Here is a 21,836-nt window from a genome sequence, read left to right as displayed (position 1 = left end):
AACGTGGACGTACCAATGTCTTGTACAGGTATAACGTGACTTCCTAACTCATGTACTAAATGTTCTGACCAATGAAGGCAAGTGTGCCAAACTCGTCAATCACCACTTTGTCAAGCTGTGACACCACTTTCAAAGAGCTATGTACCTGCACCCCTAGGTTTTCCATTGGGCAAAACTTCCCAGGACTCTACCATTAACTGCGTGTTCCTCATATTTTGCTCTAATTCAGTCCTTAGTCTCAAATGCATTTTGGGATAATATGCTGCTATTCATACAGTACCATAACATTATGGTCCCAACAAACGCTGAGCTGATTTTCCCTGGCAGCGTTGAAATTTTGCAGATATCTTGTTCAAAGTCTGAAAAGCACTGAGAGAAAAAAACTGGACTTTTGAAAGTTCAAGCTTAAAGAAATGTATGGAGCTATTATCTCCTTTTAAATCCATGTTTTTTTAGTGAGACAATATGTGCACTAATGAAGAATATTTGCACTCACTGCCAGCAAACAATCTCAACTGATTCATCACATAGAATGCTATGCTTTTGGAATTTAATTCAGACTGCCTAATTCACTTCATAAAGGACTCAAAACAGTCAGAAATGAGAGATGGGTATCTGTTAATTTGCACTAACTTCAAAGCCAGAATAGAGTTGAAACGACAGTGTATGGATAGGTCAAGACAGGTTGGGCTTGTTTCCAATGGAGTTTAGAAGAGTGAGGGGTGATTTTATTGAATTATAAAAGATCCTGAATGGTCTTGACAATGCAGATGTGGAAAGGAAGCTTCCTCCTCTGGGTGAGTCCAAATCTAGGGGGCACTATTGATTCCTAACAACAATCTAGGGTTATCGGAGTAGAAAGGAACATGAAATTTGAACACAAACAGATCAAGCATAATCTTAATGAATGGTGAAGCAATCACAAGGGGCCAAATTGCCTACTTCTGCTCCTATTTTGGATATTTGTACAGTCACCTTGAGCCACAAATTTTCTGATTTTGTAGAACCATAATGTACAGGTTTCATTGTAATCTTCAGAATTAACCTGGTTAGTAAATTTCAATTCAAATAATAAAACATAAGCCAGTTCCCCCACTCCAATGTTGTCATGTTTCAAGTAACAGTGAAATAACATGAGGGTACAAGTTACACAATTGGTCTTGTGGTGCAGTGGCCAGAAGCTCCAGATTAGAGTCCTACCCAGTACTTGAAAGCCAAGGAAGGTGCATTCATAATGCAGCCAACAGGCTGTGTATCAATGCCAATGGAATGTGGCAAGAGCAGGAAGAGACTCCTGATCAGCCATGCCAAATGTGGAGAGACACCCCTCAAGCTAAAGACTCTAGTGACAGGCTAGCAACCTGCTCTAGGAAAAACCCCACTACGGGAACAGATAAAATTCTGCCTTGTGCACCATAGGAAGAGAAACAAACAATATACTATACAAGTAGCACAGGGTTTAACCAAGCAAAATGTGGCTCTGGTGTGAAGTGTTAGGTAGGATTCAACATTCTATATGTGATCATTTTTTAAGTGAACACAAATGTGAACATGCACTGTACGAGAGATGCTTGAAGGGAGAGAATGACAATACACAAATTATCAAACACACACTATTCACAGCATTGCTATCTTTTCAACTGTGGTCCCAAGCTTAGTGAAAAGCACTTGGAAACTTGCACTCAGGGTGTGCAGGGACTTAAAGCTAAGGGTTTTGCCTAGAGGCTTGTTTGACTTATTTTAATAACTATAATAGAAAAACAAAATTTGTATGGCAGAAGAGGAAGTATAGCGCACAAACAGAACCTTGATTGGTGGTCAGGAAGCAAAACAAAATAAAAGACTGTTAGGATCACTGATATTCTCCCTCATGTTACATCTCAATGATTTGAACTTGGGTACAGGAAATACAAACTTGAAATCTCTTCACAGAAAAGTAGACGTCTCCACAAACAGTGGAGAGAATTGTAATGAATTTCAGGGGCAGACAGGTAATAAAGATAAGCAGAATGGGATGGAGAGGGATGTAGCTTTTGTCAATGCGTAGATATATTTTGCAGGAATAAAAATGGATTACACACCTAATGGAAAGACACTGAAGAGTGTGAATGAATAGAGGCCTACATGTTCAAACACATAATAAAACATAAGCCAGTTCCCCAACTCCAATGTTGTCACGTTTCAAGTAACAGTGAAATAACATGAGGGTACAAGTTATACATGTTCAAACACATTATTCTCCGAAACAAGTGCAGGTGAATAAATCAATAAATAAATAGGAACACATCCACACAGCGTAAAGAGGTAATGATGAATTCATGTAAATTGATATTTAAGCTGCAAATAAAGGGTTGCAATTTTCAGCACTCCATTATAGCTAGAAACCATAAGAAATATAGCGGAGATTCACTAGTTATGATGCCAGAGATGGGAAACTACAGTTATGAGACCTATTTCCACTACTGCAGTTAATTTACTGATGTCACAAGTAGGCTTACATTAACATTGCAATGAAGTTACTGTGAAAATCTCCTAGTCATCACAGCCCAGTGACTGTTCGGGTACACTGAGGGAGAATTTAGCACAATCAATCCACCTAACCAACACGTCTCTTGGATTGAGGGAGTAAACCGGAGCACCTGGAGGAAACCCACGCAGACACGGGAGAATTTGTAAACAAGACTGAGGCAGCAGTGCCAACCACTGTACCACCATGCAGAGAAGGTGGAGAGAGATTTGGTAGTACATTTATTAAATAATTATGATGAGGTTTAATAAAGTGAGCAGGGAAACAAAGTATTTCCTCATGTTGAAGGAGCAGAATTCATTTATATTTTTACTGAGAATTAGGGGTGGTTTAGGAGAAATTCTTTTAAACCAAGGAGCCGAAACTAACTTGTCACAGGGAATGGCTGAGACAGCAATCTTGCTTCCTTTAAGGGAAATGTTAACAAACATTTCAAGCAGAGGAAAATAAACGGCTATGGAGGAAGCATGTGTCAGTGGAATTAGTTTGGACTGCCCAAGACAGTGGGCATGATGGCCTGAATAGCTCTATTGCTGCTGTGAACAACTCTGACTCCAATCTTTGCAAATTTTTAAAATCAAACTTATAAAACTGTAAAATAAATGCAAAATTTCCTGCTGGAAATCTGACATAAAACTATAATTTATAAAGATGCCTTGTTGTTGCTTGAATAAACCTATACAGCATTACAATGCATATTGTCTTTGTCAGTTGCTTGAAAAGAAGATGATATCTACCAGATTTCATAGGTCCTCAGGTCATTCTACTCAGCAGGCCAATCCCAGAGCTTCAGGTCTCTGGGCAAAGATGACAAGAGTAGTGAGAGGAAGGGGCTCGAGCCAGGGTTCTGCTCTCTCTGCTTCCACTTTCGTTGCTTCTCTGCAGCACAGTTTGCAGGGTCAGTTCCCAACTGTATTGTGGCTGGATGATCTAGCCCCTATTTTAAAATATATTTTTCAAGTCCTCAATGGTAGAACAAGCATATATCTAGGATACCGTGAAGGACTTGCACTGCAGCAGAATCTGAGGAATCACATTATTCATCTGTCCCACAAACTCAGGCAGATTCTGTGTTTTAACCTAATCAACTTGCATTCAGATTTTGCACATTTGTAACTCAGATCAACTCAAAGAAAACATTACAATCCAAAATATTGTACCTATTGCAAGAAAAATATCATTGACATTCATTGCTGTCTTAGCTGATGTCTCCATGAAGAGCAGACCACAGTCTTCTGCATATGCTTGTGCTTCCTGAAAAATAATCAAAGGAAATACATATTTAATATTAATTGAGTTTAATTGCATGCAGGTAGTGGGCATTGACTGGGGACTTACCCAAGCCCCTGCAAACTGACACAGACAAGCACATATTTACAGAATTTTACGCAACAAGTAGATAAGTAGAAAAGCATGTAAAGATTGATTCCACTTACCAGAAGTCCCTCTGCTTTCCCACAGACTTCCCCAATTAACTTTCAAAAAAGTTCCTACCTGATACCATCAAAATTGGCCTTGCCCCAATTTAGAATTTTAACTTTTGGGCCAGACCTTTCATTCTCCATAGCTATCTAAAAAACTCGTAGATTTATGGTCACTGGTCCCAAAGTGATCCCTCATCAACACTTCAGTCACCTGCCCTCCCTTATTTCCCAAGAGGTCAAGTTTTGCCCTCTCTCTAGTTGAGCCATCCACATACTGAATGAGAAATTCCTCTTGAATACACTCAAATTTCTCTCCATCCAACCCTCTAATACGATGGCTGTCCCATTCAATGTTGGGAAGTTAAAATCCCCTACTATTACCACCCTATTTCTCTTGGAGCCAACTATAATCTCCTTGCATATTCGCTCCTCAATTTTCCACCGATTCTTTTGGGGTCTATAGTACAACCCTATCAAAGTGATTTCCCCCTTCTTATTTCTTAGTTCCTAGTTCCAGCCATATAAACTCAGTGGGCAAATCTCGAATATATCCCCTCTCAATACTGTCATGATGTTTTTCTTAATCAAAATGCAACTCCCCCTCCTCTCTGACTCCTGTTCTATCTTTTCTATGGCATCTGTATCCTGGAACATGGAGCTGCCAGTCCTCTCCTTCCCTTAGCCATGTTTCAGTCATTGCTATAGTATCCCAGTCTCATGTATCCAAGCATATCCTGAGTTCATCTGCCTTGCCATTCAGTTTAATGAATGCAGTTTAATCTCTTGCTCTCCGCTCTGTTTTTTCCTGATCTGTCTGGTGCTAGGATAACTAACACTGCATTTACTATTTAATGTGCTCTCTTTAATATCTGTGCTGTCCTCAACCATCTATTCTGTATCCATACTGCTTGGGGTCCTACCCCCTGCCAAACTAGTTTAAGTTAACATGATGGTCAGGGAGAATAATGACAAAAGCATCTTTAGAAGGTCTGGCAATTACTGCAGGAGATAGAATTGAAACACCCATTATAAGTTTCATTAAAGGGAAGTCGTGTCTGACAAATTTACTGGAGTTCTATGAGGATGTGTCTAGGGCGGTGGATAGAGGAGAGCCGGTGGATGTGGTCTTTCTAGATTTTCAGAAAGCGTTTGACAAAGTGCCTCACAAGAGGTTATTGCAGAAGGTCGAGGGACATGGAGTTGGGGGTAGGGTGTTAGCGTGGATAGAGGATTGGTTGTCAAATAGGAGGCAGAGAGTGGGGGTCAACGGGTGCTATTCGGATTGGCGGATGGTGACTAGTGGAGTGCCCCAGGGGTCGGTGCTGGGACCTCAGCTTTTTACCATTTATATAGATGATCTGGAGGAGGGAACCGAGTGTAGAGTGTCAAAATTTGCTGATGACACCAAGATTGGGGGAACGGCAAATTGTGCGGAGGGTGTGGAGAGTCTGCAGAAGGATCTAGATAGGCTGGGTGAATGGGCCAGGAAATGGCAAATGGAATTTAATGTTGGCAAGTGTGAGGTGGTCCACTTTGGTAGGAAAAATGGTAGGAAGGACTATTACTTACAGGGCGAAAAACTGCAGCAGGCGACGGTGCAGAGGGACCTCGGGGTCCTTGTGCATGAGTCGCAAAAACCCAGCTTGCAGGTGCAGCAGGTGGTCAGGAAGGCGAATGGGATGCTGGCCTTCATAGCGAAGGGGATTGAATATAAAAGTAGGGAGGTCTTGCTGCAGCTGTATAGGGCATTGGTGAGGCCACAACTGGAGTACTGTGTGCATTTTTGGGCGCCGCACCTGCGCAAAGATATTTTGGCCTTGGAGGGAGTGCAGAGGAGGTTTACTAGGCTGATACCGGAGTTGAGGGGGTTGAGCTATGAGGAGAGGCTGAATAAACTGGGCTTGTACTCGTTAGAGTTTAGAAGAATGAGAGGAGATCTCATTGAGACGTATAAGATGATGAATGGGATGGATAGGATAGAGGTGGAAAGACTCTTCCCGCTCAAAAAAGACAATAGGACTAGGGGGCACAGCCTCAAGATAAAAGGGGGGCGGTTTAGAACGGAGTTGAGGAGGAACTTCTTCACTCAAAGGGTGGTGAATCTCTGGAATTCTCTGCCCGTTGAAGTGGTGGAGGCTGCCTCGCTAAATATTTTTAAGACGCGGGTTGATGGGTTTTTGATAGGAGAGGGGATTAAGGGTTATGGGGAGAGGGTGGGAAAGTGGAACTGAGCAGCGACAAATCAGCCATGATCTTACTGAATGGCGGGGCAGGCTCGAAGGGCTGGATGGCCTATTCCTGCTCCTATTTCTTATGTTCTTATAAGTGGAATGCCCAAGGAACAGTTCATTGGTATATTCCAAGTATTGTATGCGATGAACTCCAAAAAGCAGAAAGGCAGGGTCCTCTAAACTAAACATGAAGCCAATTCTCAATAAGATAATGAAGAATCCAAACAAATTATATTTGTCATGAAGTCAATGTATTAGTCCTAGATTCTAATTGGAGTGCTAGACAGTGTTCGCACTTTTAACAGTATGGGGGAATAGATAGAGTAAAATGTTCCCTTATTCACCAAGTAGTGAGGATTGATTAAGGTTAAGGAATACAACAATTCCTTTAGATTTGACGATGACGACAAAATATTGAGGTCGCTAGAATTGTAATTTCATATAAAATTATTTACTTCAGTTATTTTACAAGTACTGATGTAGCCTCTGAGATATCCGTAGTGTTGAGTAAAATTTTAATGAAAAAAGCTTGACATGGAGCATAATAAGGCAAATGTTTTTTTGGAAAGCCAGTGCAATTACAGTTTACCCAATCAGGATATTATTGCACTCCCTTAACTAAAAGTCTTAGACAATTACTAATGGCATCAGGTAATAAGAATCAGAGGCAAGTTATTTTAAGTTTATATAGGCAATTTGCTCACCCTATTTGTTTAAAGTTATTAGCCAAAACAGTTGAGTTGGGAGAGCTAAAGGTTTCTGATTCAATCCTATGTTTCCAAAAATTTGGAGAGTTCTGAGAAGTCACATACATCATCTTGGTTAGGGTATTTAAATATATTGGTTTATTCAGTGTTGCTCAATGTGCACATCACTCAGATGAGAGATCTTAATCAATTGCGTGTTGGGACCTGCACAGCCAATTCAACACTTTTTACCCCCACAGGATACAGACATCTCTGGCTAGACTAGCATTTATTGCTCATCCTGGATTGTCATCAACAAGTTGGCGGTGAACTGTCTTCTTGAACTGTAGTCCGTGTAGAATAGGTACCCTCACAATGCTGTTGGAACTTCCAGGACTTTTGACCCAGTGGCAGTGAAGGAACTGTAATATAGTTCCAAGTCAGAATGGCAAGTGGTTTTTAGAAGAACTTGCAGGTAGTGACATTCCCATGCTTCTGCTGTCCTAGTCCGTCTTTATGGTAGACGTCACAGGTTTGGAAGGTGCTGTCGGAGGAGCCTTGGTGAGTTGCTGCAACAGATCATGCAGATGGTACACGCTGCTGCCGTTGTGTGCTGGTGAGGGAGGGATTGAATGTTGAAGATGGTGGATGGGGTGTCAATCAAGCAGGTTGTTTTGTCACGATGGCATCAAGCTTGATTGCTGCACTAACCCAGGCATGTGCTTGTCCATCATGCTCCTCTGCTTTATAGATGGAGGACAGGCATTGGGGAGTCAGGTGCTGATTTATTTGCTGCAGAATTCCTAATCTCTGACATACTATTGTAGCCACAGTACTTACACAGCTGGTCTAGATCCGTTTCTGGTCTGAAACAAATGGATGTGGCTTGCTTTGGTACACGAGAAGCAACGAACGATGCTGAACATTGAGTGAATATCCCCATTTCTAACTTAATGATGGAGGAAAGGACACTGAAGTAGCAGCTGCAAAGGTTGGCCCTACATTACCTTGAGGAACTCTTGCAGAACTGCTGAGACAGATGGTTAACCCCCACCACATCCATGATTCCCACTGATTCAATTTTTGCTAGGGCTCCTTAACGCTACACTCTGTCAAATACTAACTTGATAACAAGGGTAGTCACGTTCATCTCATTTCTTGAACTCAGCCCTTTTGTTCAGGTTTGGACCAAGGCTGTAATGAGATCAGCAGTTGAATGGCCCTGCAGAACCCAAACAGAAACTCAGTGAGTAGGTTATTTCTGAATAAATGTTGCTTGCCAGTACTCTTTACTGACCCATGTCATCACTTTGCTGATGATCGAGAGAAGACTGATGGGCTGGTTTAGACTGCATATCCTTTATACACAAAGCAGGACCACAAATCTTTCTAATTTTCCACATTGTTGGGTTGATGACAGTGTTGTAGCTGCACTGAACAGCTAGGCTCGGGGTGTGTTAGTTCTAGAGTTCAAGTCTTCAGTACTTTTGCTGGAATGTTGTCAACAGTCCAGAGCCTTTGGTGTATCCAGTGCCTTCAGCGGTTTACTGATTTTATTTGGAGTGAATCGAATTGACTGAAAACGCATCTGTGATGCTGGGGATTCTACATTACTGGCTAAAGATGGATGCCAGTGCTTCAGCCTGGTCTTTGTACAGATGTGCTAGGCTCTCGCATTACTTGAGGATGGGGATATTTGTTTAATTGTCCACAATTGGAGGTTGAGGACTGCAGAGCTTAGGTCTGATCCATTGGTTGTGCAATTGCTTAGCTCTACTAACTGCATGTTGCTTAGGCTGTTTGGTATGCAAGTAGTCCTGTGTTGTAGTTTCACTAGGTTGACACCACATCTTTAGGTACATCTGGTGCTATTTCTTACATGCCCTCCTGCATTTTTCATTGAACCAGTGTTAATCCCACAGCCTGGATATGCCAGCCTTGAGGTTACAGGTTGTGTTCGTGTACAGTTCTGCTGTTGCTGATGGCCCAGTGATTCATGGATGCCAAGTTGAGTGGCTCTCTGTTCCAAATCTATCCCATTTAGCACACTGGTAATGCCACACGATGGAGGGTATCATCAATGTGAAGACAGGATTTTGTGATGATCACCCCTACCAATATTGTCATAGACAGATGCATCTACAACAGACAGATTGGTGAGGATGAGGTCAAGTAAGTTTTTCCCCCTTGGTGGCTCCCTCACTACCATCTGCAGACTCAGTCCTTTGGGACTCAGCCCGCTCGGTCAGTAGTGGTGCTCTTGGTGATGGACATTAGAGTCCTCGGCCAAAGGACATTCTGCATCCTTGCCACTCTGTGCTTTTAAGTAGTGTTCAACAAGAGAGAGTATGGTTTTATCAGCTGAGGAAACAGGGTGGGGGTGGCGAAGGTTGGTTAAAATCAACAGGAGGTTTCCTTGCCCATGTTTCACCTGATGCTATGAGAGTTTATGGCATCCCCTTGTCTCTATACCATTGTGCCTCCACCTCCCATCAACAGGACACATCCCAGAACAGTGACGTCTGGGATATCATCTGTCAAGTATGATTCTGAACATGACCATGCTTGACTGATCGAGAACAGCAACTCCCCTAGACGTAGCCTAAGCTCTCAGGTGTTAGTAAGGTGGACTTTGCAGAGTCCATGGGGCTGGGTTGCAGTTGTCATTCCTGGTGCCTAGATTGATGCTTAGTGGTCCGTCCAGTTTCATTCCTTTTATTAGACTTTGCAGCGGTTTGACAAAACTGAGTAGCTTGTTAGGCCATTTCAGAGGGCATTTAAGAGTCAACCATATCGTTGTGGGTCCTTCCCTAAAAGGACATCAGTGAACCAGGTGGGTTTTAAAGAGAATTGCAAATGGTTCCATGGTGTCCAATGCCAAGATTAGTTTTTTTAATTCCAGATTTATTAACTGAATTTAAGTTCCACCAGCTGCCATGGTGGGATTTGAACCCATGAACCCAGAGTATTAGCCTGGGCCTCTTGATTACTGGTCCAGTGATATTTACCACTATGTCATTGCCTCCCCCAGGAGGATACGTTTCTAGACTCTGACACAGTCACAGACTTCATAAGAGCCAAAGATAGCTATGAAAGTTGTGAATCAGAGGAGGCATCTCAATATCAGACAGCCGTGTGTCTGACCTTGCCATGCTCAGGTGCTCTGCCAGTATAAGTTTCTGTTTCACCTTCAATGTAACACAAAGTGCTCGGCTGCATTTGTTCCAATGGACTTCTTTGAACAGCTTGCCAGACTGAAGGCATGAGGCCACTAGCCCACTGAGAACTGTGCAATTGCCCCTATGTCTTATAGAATGCTGTTGTGTCTTGGTTTCTGATATCTGACGCTAGGATGCCCTCCTCTGGGTAACACCATGACACAGGTAGGGAAAGGGTTGAGCTCCTGAAGTGTGAGTAAACAGAGATAGGCAGAAGGCTAAAATGCATGACCTCGAAAGTAGTAATTTCTTGGGGACCACGGTGGCAAGGTTAGATCAGGGGCCAGGGCTGATGATCCAGTGCTATGTCAGGTGAGGAGATCGGGTCATGTCAAATTGACGAACGGGGGAGGAGGCAGGGGTTTGAAGAGAGACATTTGAATGATTGGGAAGTCGTTTGTAGCTCTTAGAAGAATTTTTCTGTCTAATATTTCCTGGGTGATTCAGGTAAATAAGTTGGAATCGTCTGAAGTCTCAAACTTTAACTCAAGAGTAGGTGTCTGACCAGTCCAGAAACTGGAAGATCTGGACCATCAGTTCTTGTAGATATTTAACTCTGTCATATATTTTAAGTGAGATTCTGCAAACTGAAGATAATTTACCCATTGAATGCTATGATGTAGATAAACCTTCATTTTAGGATAACGTACAGAGTTATTAAAAACACAAGTGAGGAAAGGTTTCAGATCGACTTTGCTACCTAGAAACAAAAGGAAAGGAAATCACAAATTAAATGGGTGGGTGCAAGTCAACCATCTGAGCATCCATTTCTTTTTATAAAAGAAAGAAATTATTTGGTGTCCTACAGGAAGACATGTCGCAATATAATGCTTTGTACAGGATATCTAGGTTTAAAATTTAATTAGTTTTGAAATTTTGGTAGTACATATTAACTTCAATTTTTATTTAAAGAAAAAGAAATCTCTTCATTTTAAACTAATTATGTTTAATTGCATGCGAGTGGCGGATATTAACTGGTGATTCACTTCAGACTCTACAAATAAGATTGTTTATTGGATTAGGAAAGGTCTGCTTGAAATATATAGTTCTATAGATAAATATATCTAAGCATATAAAGATTAAGGGTTCAGGGTAAGGGGTCCCACTTAATTCAAAGAGGAGAAGAAATTTCCTCTCAGAGGGTGGTGAATCTGTGGAATCTTTAATGCAAAGGGCTGTAGAGGGTTGTTATGTTCAAGGCTCTGAGACAAATAGATTTTTTAAAACAGTCAGGGCATCAAGAGTTCTGGGAATAAGGCAGAAAGTGGAGTTGAAGATCATCACATCAGATCAGTTATAGTTTTGTTGAATGGTGGAGCAGACTAAATGGCTTACTTTTGCTCCTTCATCTTATGGCCGTATTAGCTTCAGTTCTATCCTTCATCAGCTAGCTTTCTGGATGAGAATCTTTTAAGATGTTGACAAATTTAAAAGTTATATGCCCAGCCTAAATATCATTCGTAAATATTTTCATCCTTCCATTTTCATATTTATGTTCACAGTGCAATTAAACTCTTATGTAGGAGTCTTAGATTTACAACATTTTTGGCCTAGCTGCAGTGACAATATGAATGTCAAACTTTTGTAGTTTGAATTATGTTTGTTAAATCTGGATGTCCGACAACCAATATCTTTTTAAGCCACAAAGATTCATGGGATCTTCACTGACATAATCTCAGACCATATACATCATCATTAGTGTAACGCACTCTGATTCAACAGTTGCCAAATTACATTAAAGATTATCCCAGGAAAGTGATGGCCTTAGGCCTATTTATGAGTTTTCATAATACATAATGAGAATGATCTGATCAGGGTAGCCATTATCCCACAGGATATCTTTGATGCATCCCTATTTCAGCATAAGGCTTGCATAGTCATATGTATAATTCTTTTGTTTCCCCTGACAGTAGTTTTCTTGCAAACTGCCATGATGAGTGCAAAGTGAAAAGTTTCAACAAAAACTATTTTTTCAGCAATATACTTGTACAATGTCACTTTACCTTTTCAAAACTACAAATCAAAGTGACAATACATTATTTCCGTATACAAAGGACACTTAAGCAGGTAAAGCATTCCACGATGCTCTATCACAACATCTTTAGCCAAAACATTCTAAAAATAAAACATAGCTCACCATGACTGATAACATCAATGTTCTCCTTGCCAGCTTCCTGTCCTTTACCTTTCATCTAAATCTGTGTAGTTTACATTCTCTCTCAGAAAATTCCACACATTCATTACCCCTTTCCAGATTTACTGGCTCCCCAGGTAGTGAATTTCAAGCTCAAACCTCTCTCGTCTCCAGCAGAATGTTCACCTCTCCCCTCTAAAGAATCTGTAACATTCTGTGCAAGGGGTGCTGTACATAAGAACATAAGAAATAGGAGCAGGAGTAGGCCATCTAGCCCTTCGAGCCTGCCCCACCATTCAATAAGATCATGGCTGATCTGAAGTGGATCACTTCCACTTTCTCCCCATAACCCTTCATTCCCGTGTCTATCAGAAACCTATCTTCCCGTGACTTAAATATATTTAGCGAGGTAGCCTCCACCACTTCAACGGGCAGAGAATTCCAGAGATTCACCACCTTTGAGTGAAGAAGTTCCTCCTCAACTCTGATCTATACTGCACCCCCCACTTATCTTGAGGCTGTGCCCTCTAGTCCTGCTATCCTTTCTAAGCGGGAAGAATCTCTCTACCTCTACCCTATCTATCCCCTTCATTATCTTACACGTCTCTATAAGATCCCCGCTCAGCCTTCTAAACTCCAATGAGTACAGACTCAGTTTAGTCTCTCTTCATAGTCCAAGGCCCTCATCTCCGGTATCAGCCTAGTGAACCTCCTCTGCACTCCCTCCAAGGCCAAAATATCCTTGCACAAGTGCGGCGACCAAAACTGCAAATAGTACTCCAGCTGTGGCCTCACCAGTACTCTGTACAGTTGCAGCAATACCTCCCTACTTCTATATTCTATCCCCCTCGCTATAAAGGCCACCATTCCATTCGCCTTCTTGATCACCTGCTGCACCTGCAGACTGGGTTTTTGCAATTCGTGCACAAGGACCCCCAGGTCCCTCTGCACTGTAGCATGCTGCAGCTTTTCACCTTTTAAATAATAATCCCTCCTACTATTATTTCTGCCAAAGTGGATAACCTCACACTTGCTAACATTATACTCCATCTGCCAGGTCCTCACCCACTCACTCAGCATATCCAGATCTCTCTGCAGACTTTCCACACCCTCCACGCAATTTGCTTTTCCACTCATCTTCGTGTCATCAGCAAATTGTCACCCTACACTCAGCCCCCTCCTCCAGATCATCTATATAAACAGTTGAGGCCCCAGCAGCAATCCCTGCGGCACTCCACTAGTCACCAACTGCCCACCAGAATAGCACCCATTGATACCAACTCTCTGTTTCCTATTAGACAGCCAATCCTCTATCCACGCTAACACCTTACCCCCAACTCCATGCACCCTAACCTTCTGTAGCAACCTTTTGTGGGGCACCTTATCAAACACCCTTTGGAAATCTAAAAACACCACATCCACCGGTCCCCCTCTGTCTACCGCATGTACAAATGTACATTGTTATTGATCATTACCTCATACTCCACCATTCGTTTATCTGCCAGATCAGCTTTGTTGCCAGCCAAGGCGATCACTATATTAGGACTGGCTTGTCTCTGTAGCTCTTTTACCCATGCTTTTGCTCTATCAAATGTTTCCTAAAATAAACAAATAAATAAATAAATGCAATTTATTAAACTGAATCAAAGTTCCAAAGAAGTTACATTCAGTTTGAAACATTAACTCTGTTCCTCTCTCCATAGAAACTAGGGACCTGCTGAGTTTTCAGCATTTTGCTTTACTCTTAATTGACAATGCTATTTCATGTTACCTACAAATTTTCACTGCCCCTTTCTGGTTAGGCACTTTAAACACTGATGACTCCAGGACGTATCCAAATCTCAGCTTTTATATAATGACCATTTTACATTTAAATGAGAACTGTTAATTCCTGTTATCTTGGTGGAGGTAAAACTCCCTTATTCAAGTTCTGACAATATACACTTTAAAACTCTGAAACATTGCTACTCCTTCCAGGAAATATTACGGGTTGAATTTCAATAACTATTGTTACCTGTTTTGTGATATCAAAAACCACAATGGCAGCTTGGGCCCCCCTGTAATACATTGGTGCTAAACTGTGGTAACGTTCTTGACCAGCAGTATCCCAGATCTCAAATTTCACTGTTGTGTCATCCAGACAGACTGACTGAGCAAGAAAAGCAGCTGCAAAATAAAAACAAACAGTTCGATGAATTTTATGCAGTCAAGACGACGTCTGAGTTTGTTTACCCAGCTCAAAAATGACGTTTGTTTTTCCTCATCATGTTAGAAATGAAAACCTATGTCTTACAAGATACTGTAACTTGGTCAGCTCTGGATCAATACTGTCAAGTCCCTCATGATCAACAATGCACATGAAACAAAAAACATTGCAGGACAACTCAATGTTGCATATTACAAAGCTACTGAAGATTTATCCTACTTGCAACACAATCTCTCAAGGGACAAGAAATTTTTTAACCCACTATGTCATTTATTCCTCAATTCAGATCATCTCTTTCATGTCGGCTTGATTAGATTAGGTGGATTGGCCATGGTAATTGCCCCTTAGTGTCCAAAGATGTGTATGTAAGATGGATGAGCCATGGCAAATATGTGGGTTTCTGGGGATAGGGTACAGGGGTGGGCCTGTGTAAGATGCTCCTTTGAAGAGTTGATGCAGATTCAATGGGTCAAATGGCTCCTCCTGCACTGTAGGGATTAAATGAATTCAGTTGAGCGTGTTCATTTGCTAACCAGCAGGTTTGAGCCCCATGGCAAGTCCTAAAAGTACAATCCAAATAGGCATTCTTGTGCAAAACTGAGGGAGTGCCACTATTCTAAAGGCATATGTTCCAACAGTTTGGGATGAAAATCAACTTCAAAAAAAGTTGGAGAACATAACATTCAGCTACCTGGATAGAGAGGAGGAATTGTTTTTACGACTGTTGCAAAACCCAGAACAGGTGGTGTACCCAAGTAAAGACTCTGATTTTTCCACTATTTTCCACATCACCATTGTCTTGATCAATTCACTTTTCTTTCTGAAATTGTACAACCCCTTTGTCATCCTCCTTCTAGAAAGTACTAGTTTTATGCTATAAAATACATGTCTAGTAAAAAATATCTTTGCCAAATGCATTTCTTTGTAACAAGGGACACACAGGTATTAATCACAACATCTTGAAGGGACAGAGTTCTTCCCTGGTAACAATATAGCATTTTTACCACTGCTATTCAAACACTCGGGGGCAGCAAAAGTAACTGCAGCAGCTGCATCTTAAACAGAAATAAAATAATAACTGTGCCTCACCCTAAAGAGATTTTCCTTTCCATTTTTAATCTTCTGATTTTTTAAACCTAACCTTGAAGTGACCTAGTCACTAGTTCCCAATTTATCTTGCCATTTATTTTCATCCCTGGCAATACCTTGCAAATTGAGTCTTGAATTTACAATTCATATATTGGATAAGTAGAACCATAGAACCCTACAGTGCAGAAAGAGGCCCTTCGGCCCATCAAGTCTGCACCAACCACAATCCCACCCAGGCCCTACCCCCAAATCCCTACATATTTTACCCACTAATCCCTCTAACCTAAGTACCCCAGGACACTAAGGGGCAATTTTAGCATGACCAATCAACCTAACCCGCACATCTTTGGACTGTGGGAGGAAATCGGAGAGCCCAGAGGAAACCCGCACAGACACGAGGAGAATGTGCAAACTCCACACAGACCGTGACCCGAGCCAGGAATCGAACCCAGGTCCCTGGAGCTGTGAAGCAGCAGTGCTAACCACTGTGCCGTAACGTGCTGCCATAAAACCCCTTGATATTCAAAATACATTAGCCTTTGTGACATTGATCAGAGATTTATATGTATTGGACTCTTACCTCTCCTTACTGTTCCTGTACAACTGAACCATAACCTCCCTACTTTTGTAATCAATTTTCCTTACAAACTATACCTGAGTTTTACTAATTACTTGCTGTACCTGTATGATTTTGTGGTTCATGCACTAGGTTACCCAGATCCCTCTGTACCTCAAAGCTCTGCAATATCTCCCTATTCAGATAATAAACTTTTTTTTAATCCCTGCCAAAATGGACAATTTTCACATTTTCCCACAATGTACTCACATTTGCTAGTCTTTTCCCCCCTCACCTATCCTATCTTTTTCCCTTTGTAGCCTCCGTACATCCTCTTACAATTTACCTGTGTTGTCAGCAAATTTAGCAACCATACTTTCAGTTCCTTCATCCAAATCATTGATATTAATTGTAAAAAAGTGACGTCCCAGCACTGATCCCTATGGCACACCACTCGCCAAAATCTTTTAGTCAGAAAAAGACCTGTTTATGCCAACTGTTTCCCATTAGCTAGCAATCATCAATCCATTCCAATGTGTTAACGTCTACACCATGAGCTCTTATTTTCTGAATAATCTTTTGATATATTCCTAACTTTTATTACTAAGATTTTACTTTATTAGTTTAAGGTAAAAAATCAAATATGGCTGTTTTTGCTTTAATTTTCATAGAATCATAGAACCCTACAGTGCAGAAAGAGGTCATTCGGTCCATCGAGTCTGCACCGACCAATCCCATCCAGGCCCTACCCCCACATCCCTACATATTTTACCCACTAATCGCTCTAACCTACGCATCTCAGGACACTAAGGGGCAATCTTTTAGCATGGCCAATCAACCTAACCCGCACATCTTTGGACTGTGGGAAGAAACCCATGCAGACACGAGGAGAACATGCAAACTCCACTTAGACAGTTACCCGAGCTGTGAAGCAGCAGTGCTAACCACTGTGCTACCGTGCCACCCTACAAACTTTTCTTGAGTCTTTACTTGAGATTTTTCTTGAGTCTTGAGACTTTTCTTTAGCCATGACTGGTATGTGGCAAGGTTGGAACCCAACTGGCACTACGCTCTCATGTTATAAATTTGGACTAATCAGCAATATTGTAAATTAGGCAACTTAAGTATTTTGCTATATTGTACAGAATAACATGGTACAAATAGATTTAAAGCACAGGCTAAAAGCTGTTGGAGCATTTTTTATTCAAGTGACAAAGGTAGAGAGGGGTCATAATTGGATGGGCTGAGCTTCATGAACAAAGCAATCTTTTCCATGCTTTTTGTATGTTTCTAAGTTCTATAAAAACATTAAGAACCAAAACTACCAGAAACATTAGTTTAAATTTATAAACCTGTGTTTCTGCATTACTCCATGAATGTCGCACTTTTCATTCTTTCTATGTTATGAGGAATAGGTAGAAATAATAAGTCTTGAGATTTTCCTAACCAGTTCCCCAATCTCAGCTCTGGTCAGAAAGCAACAACCTGTAATTTAAATGCCAAAGTACACCTTAAATGGATGTAATTAACTTACACCAAATGCTGCATAGTTTATATGAACACTTACCACCAATTGTTGTCTCTTGGAATTCATCAAACTGGCCTTTGACAAAACGTAGGACTAAACTCGATTTCCCCACTGCCATATCTCCTAGTAGAACCAGTTTGAACTGACAGATCTTTGTCTGGCCTAGACCATTTGGTCTAGAAGCTCCTCTGCTTGCCATGATCCCTGATGCTTGTAAGTTCAGTGTTCCAGTTTTAATAATATTTTAGTTGCACAACCATGAAGTGGTGACCTTTACGACGTTGCTGTTCAGTGACCACTTTGCAACTGTAAAAATAAAGGCACACAGTAAGGCTGATTTAGTACAACAGATGGGTTTTTTGAAGCCCACTCCAACAGTGAAGATAGATAGGTAATAATCACCAAGGATGTAATGCATCACTGAAAAGTTCTTCTTCAAAATTGCAATTACACCACAATTGTAGTATCAGCGCCAAGTACTTTTATGTCATTGATGTTAAAGTTTTACTGGAACTCTTTGCACTGGTGTTGCACAGAAGTTATAGCTGCAATGTAAGTGAAACCTATTATTTGGGGGGGGGGGGCGGGGGGGTGTGTGTGTGTGTGTGTGTGTGTGTGTGTGTGTGTGTGGTGGTTTAAAAACTAGATTTGCAGGGGGATGGGAACCAGAGTGCCAGAGCAGTTAGTGGAGTGGGGGTGAAAAGAAATTATGTTAACAGTTCATGAAAAAAATCACTAATTTTGTGGTGGTGGTAATAATTTTCTGAGGTGTGTCTATTTCAATGCCAGGAGTATTGTGGGGAAGGCAGAAGAGCTGAGGGCATGGATTGACACATGGAATTATGACATTATAGTCATTAGTGAAACTTGGCTACAGGAGGAGCAGGATTGGCAGCTCAATGTTCCAAGGTTCTGATGTTTCAGACATGATAAAGCAGAGGGATGAAGGTTGGGGGGTGGCAGCATTGCTAGTCAGGGAAAATGTTACAGCAGTGCTCCGGCAGAACAGATTAGAGGACTCGTCTACCGACGCCATATGTGTGGAGCTGAGAAACAGGAAAGGTATGACCACGTTAATGGGGTTGTATTATAGACCACCCAATAGTCAGCGAGAATTGGAGGAGCAAATCTGCACAGAGACAGCAGACAACTGCTGGAAACAAAGTTGTGATAGTAAAGGATTTTAATTTTCCACATATAGATTGGGACTCCCATACTGTTAAAGGTCTAGATGGGTTAGAGTTTGTAAAATGTGTTCAGGAAAATTTTCCAAATCAATATATAGATGTACCAACTAGAGAGGATGCAATATTTGATCTCCTATCAGGAAATGAGTTAGGACAAGTGACAAAATTATGTGTAAGGTAACACTTCGGTTCCAGTGATCATAACGCCATCAGTTTCAATTTGATCATGGATAAAGTTCGATCTGGTCCTCGGGCTGAGGTTCTAAGAACATAAGAACATAAGAAATAGGAGCAGGAGTAGGCCATCTAGCCCTTCGAGCCTGCCCCACCATTCAATAAGATCATGGCTGATCTGTCGCTGCTCAGTTCCACTTTCCCGCCCTCTCCCCATAACCCTTAATCCCCTCTCTTATCAAAAACCCATCAACCCGTGTCTTAAAAATATTTAGCGAGGCAGCCTCCACCACTTCAATGGGCAGAGAATTCCAGAGATTCACCACCCTTTGAGTGAAGAAGTTCCTCCTCAACTCCGTTCTAAACCGCCCCCCTTTTATCTTGAGGCTGTGCCCCCTAGTCCTACTGTCTTTTTTGAGCGGGAAGAGTCTTTCCACCTCTATCCTATCCATCCCATTCATCATCTTATACGTCTCAATGAGATCTCCCCTCATTCTTCTAAACTCTAACGAGTACAAGCCCAGTTTATTCAGCCTCTCCTCATAGCTCAACCCCCTCAACTCCGGTATCAGCCTAGTAAACCTCCTCTGCACTCCCTCCAAGGCCAAAATATCTTTGCGCAGGTGCAGCGCCCAAAACTGCACACAGTACTCCAGCTGCGGCCTCACCAATGCCCTATACAGCTGCAGCAAGACCTCCCTACTTTTATATTCAATCCCCCTCGCTATGAAGGCCAGCATCCCATTCGCCTTCCTGACCACCTGCTGCACCTGCAAGCTGGGTTTTTGCGACTCATGCACAAGGACCCCGAGGTCCCTCTGCACCGTCGCCTGCTGCAGTTTTTCGCCCCGTAAGTAATAGTCCTTCCTACCATTCTTCCTACCAAAGTGGACCACCTCACACTTGCCAACATTAAATTCCATTTGCCATTTCCTGGCCCATTCGCCCAGCCTATCTAGATCCTTCTGCAGACTCTCCACACCCTCCGCACAATTTGCCGTTCCCCCAATCTTGGTGTCATCAGCAAATTTCGACACCCTACACTCGGTTCCCTCCTCCAGATCATCTATATAAATGGTAAAAAGCTGAGGCACCAGCACCGACCCCTGGGGCACTCCACTAGTCACCATCCGCCAATCCGAATAGCACCCGTTGACCCCCACTGTCTGCCTCCTATTTGACAACCAATCCTCTATCCACGCTAACGCCGTACCCCCAACTCCATGTCCCTCGACCTTCTGCAATAACCTCTTGTGAGGTACTTTGTCAAACGCCTTCTGAAGATCTAGAAAGACCACATCCACCGGCTCTCCTCTATCCACCGCCCTAGACACATCCTCATAGAACTCCAGTAAATTTGTCAGACACGACTTCCCTTTAATGAAACCGTGCTGCGTCTGCTCTATCAAGCAATTCCCTTCAAGATGCCTCGCAATTTCCTCCTTAATGACAGATTCTAACATTTTACCTACCACAGACGTTAAACTAACCGGCCTATAATTCCCTGCCTTTTGCCTGGCACCCTTCTTAAACAACGGCGTAACATTAGCCGTTTTCCAATCTTCCGGCACTTCCCGGAATCCAGCGACGTCTGGAAAATAACCACCAAGGCATCCACTATCACCTCCGCCATTTCTTTCAGAACCCTCGGATGCATTCCATCCGGTCCTGGGGACTTGTCCACAATCAGCCCCTCCAGTCTGTCGAGCACCGCCTCTCTAGTAACAGTAATGTCATTAAGACCCTCCAGTCCTACCACCTTTCCATCGCTAACACCCGGCAAATTATTCACGTCCTCCTCCGTGAAGACAGAAACAAAAAAGTTATTCAAGACCTTAGCCATATCCCCATCCCCTACCACTAGGTCCCCTTTCTCATCCTCTAAAGGACCAACATTCACCCTAGCCAGATCTAAAAAGCATGGATTGGGACAGGCTGCTCTCTGGCAAGGATGTGATTGGTAAGTGGGAGGCCTTCAAAAGGAGAAATTTTGAGAGTGCAGAGTTTGTATGTTCCTGTCAGGATTAAAGGCAAAGTAAATAAGAATAAGGAACCTTGGTTCTTGAGGGATATTGGAACTCTGAAAAGATGGAGAGAGAGAGAGAGAGAGAGAGATGCATGACATGTATAGGCATCAGGAAGCAAATAAGATGCTTGAGGAGTATAAAAAGTGCAAGAAGCTACATAAGAAAATCAGGAGGGCTAAAAGAAGACATGAGGTTGCTTTGGCAGTCAAGGTGAAAGATAATCCTAAGAGCTTCTACAGGTATATTAAGAGCAAAAGGATATAAGGGATAAAATTGGTCCTCTTGAAGATTAGAGTGGTCGGCTCTGTATGGAACCAAAAGAAATGGGGGAGACATTAAATGGGTTTTTTGCATCTGTATTTACTAAGGTAACTGGCATGGAGTCTATGGAAATAAGGCAAACAAGTAGGGAGATCATGGAACCTATACAGATTAAAAGGGGAGGTGGTGCTGGCTGTCTTGAGGCAAATCAGAGTGCATAAATCCCCAGGACCAGACAGGGGATTCTCTCAGACCTTGAAGGAGACTAGTGTTGAAAATGCAGGGGCCCTGGCAGATATATTTAAAATGTTGGTATCCATGGGTGAGGTGCCAGATGATTGGAGGATAGCTCATGCTATTCCATTGTTTAAAAAAGGCTCAAAAAGTAATCCGGGAAATTATAGGGCCCGTAAGTTTGATGTCAGTATTAAGTAAATTATTGGAAGGAGTACCAAAAGATAGGATCTACAAATAATTTGGATAGACAGGGACTTAATAGGGAGAGTCAACATGGCTTTGTGCATGATAGGTCACGTTTAACCAATTAGAGTTTTCAAGGAGGTTACCAGGAAAGTGGAAGGCAGTGGA

At 42.1% G+C, this 21,836-nt stretch overlaps 1 protein-coding gene across 3 annotated transcripts in view; it reads right to left on the bottom strand.

The window, feature by feature from the left end:
- Positions 1–21,836, bottom strand: part of rab5b (RAB5B, member RAS oncogene family) — a 77,926-nt gene that overhangs the window by 5,120 nt on the left and 50,970 nt on the right. For all 3 annotated transcript variants that reach the window (XM_080198467.1, XM_080198470.1, XM_080198468.1), the window contains 4 exons: positions 17,639–17,905; positions 14,235–14,386; positions 13,696–13,818; positions 3,688–3,781 (listed from right to left, as the gene is read on the bottom strand). In XM_080198467.1, coding sequence (XP_080054593.1) covers positions 3,688–3,781; positions 13,696–13,818; positions 14,235–14,386; positions 17,639–17,798 — 529 coding nt within the window. In that variant the 5' untranslated portion in view covers positions 17,799–17,905. The remainder of the gene's footprint in view (positions 1–3,687; positions 3,782–13,695; positions 13,819–14,234; positions 14,387–17,638; positions 17,906–21,836) is intronic.

This window comes from Carcharhinus amblyrhynchos, chromosome 11, assembly GCF_965287045.1.
Source record: "Carcharhinus amblyrhynchos chromosome 11, sCarAmb.v2.hapA, whole genome shotgun sequence".
NCBI lineage: Eukaryota > Metazoa > Chordata > Chondrichthyes > Carcharhiniformes > Carcharhinidae > Carcharhinus > Carcharhinus amblyrhynchos.
This window is presented reverse-complemented; position numbering and strand designations above follow the sequence as displayed.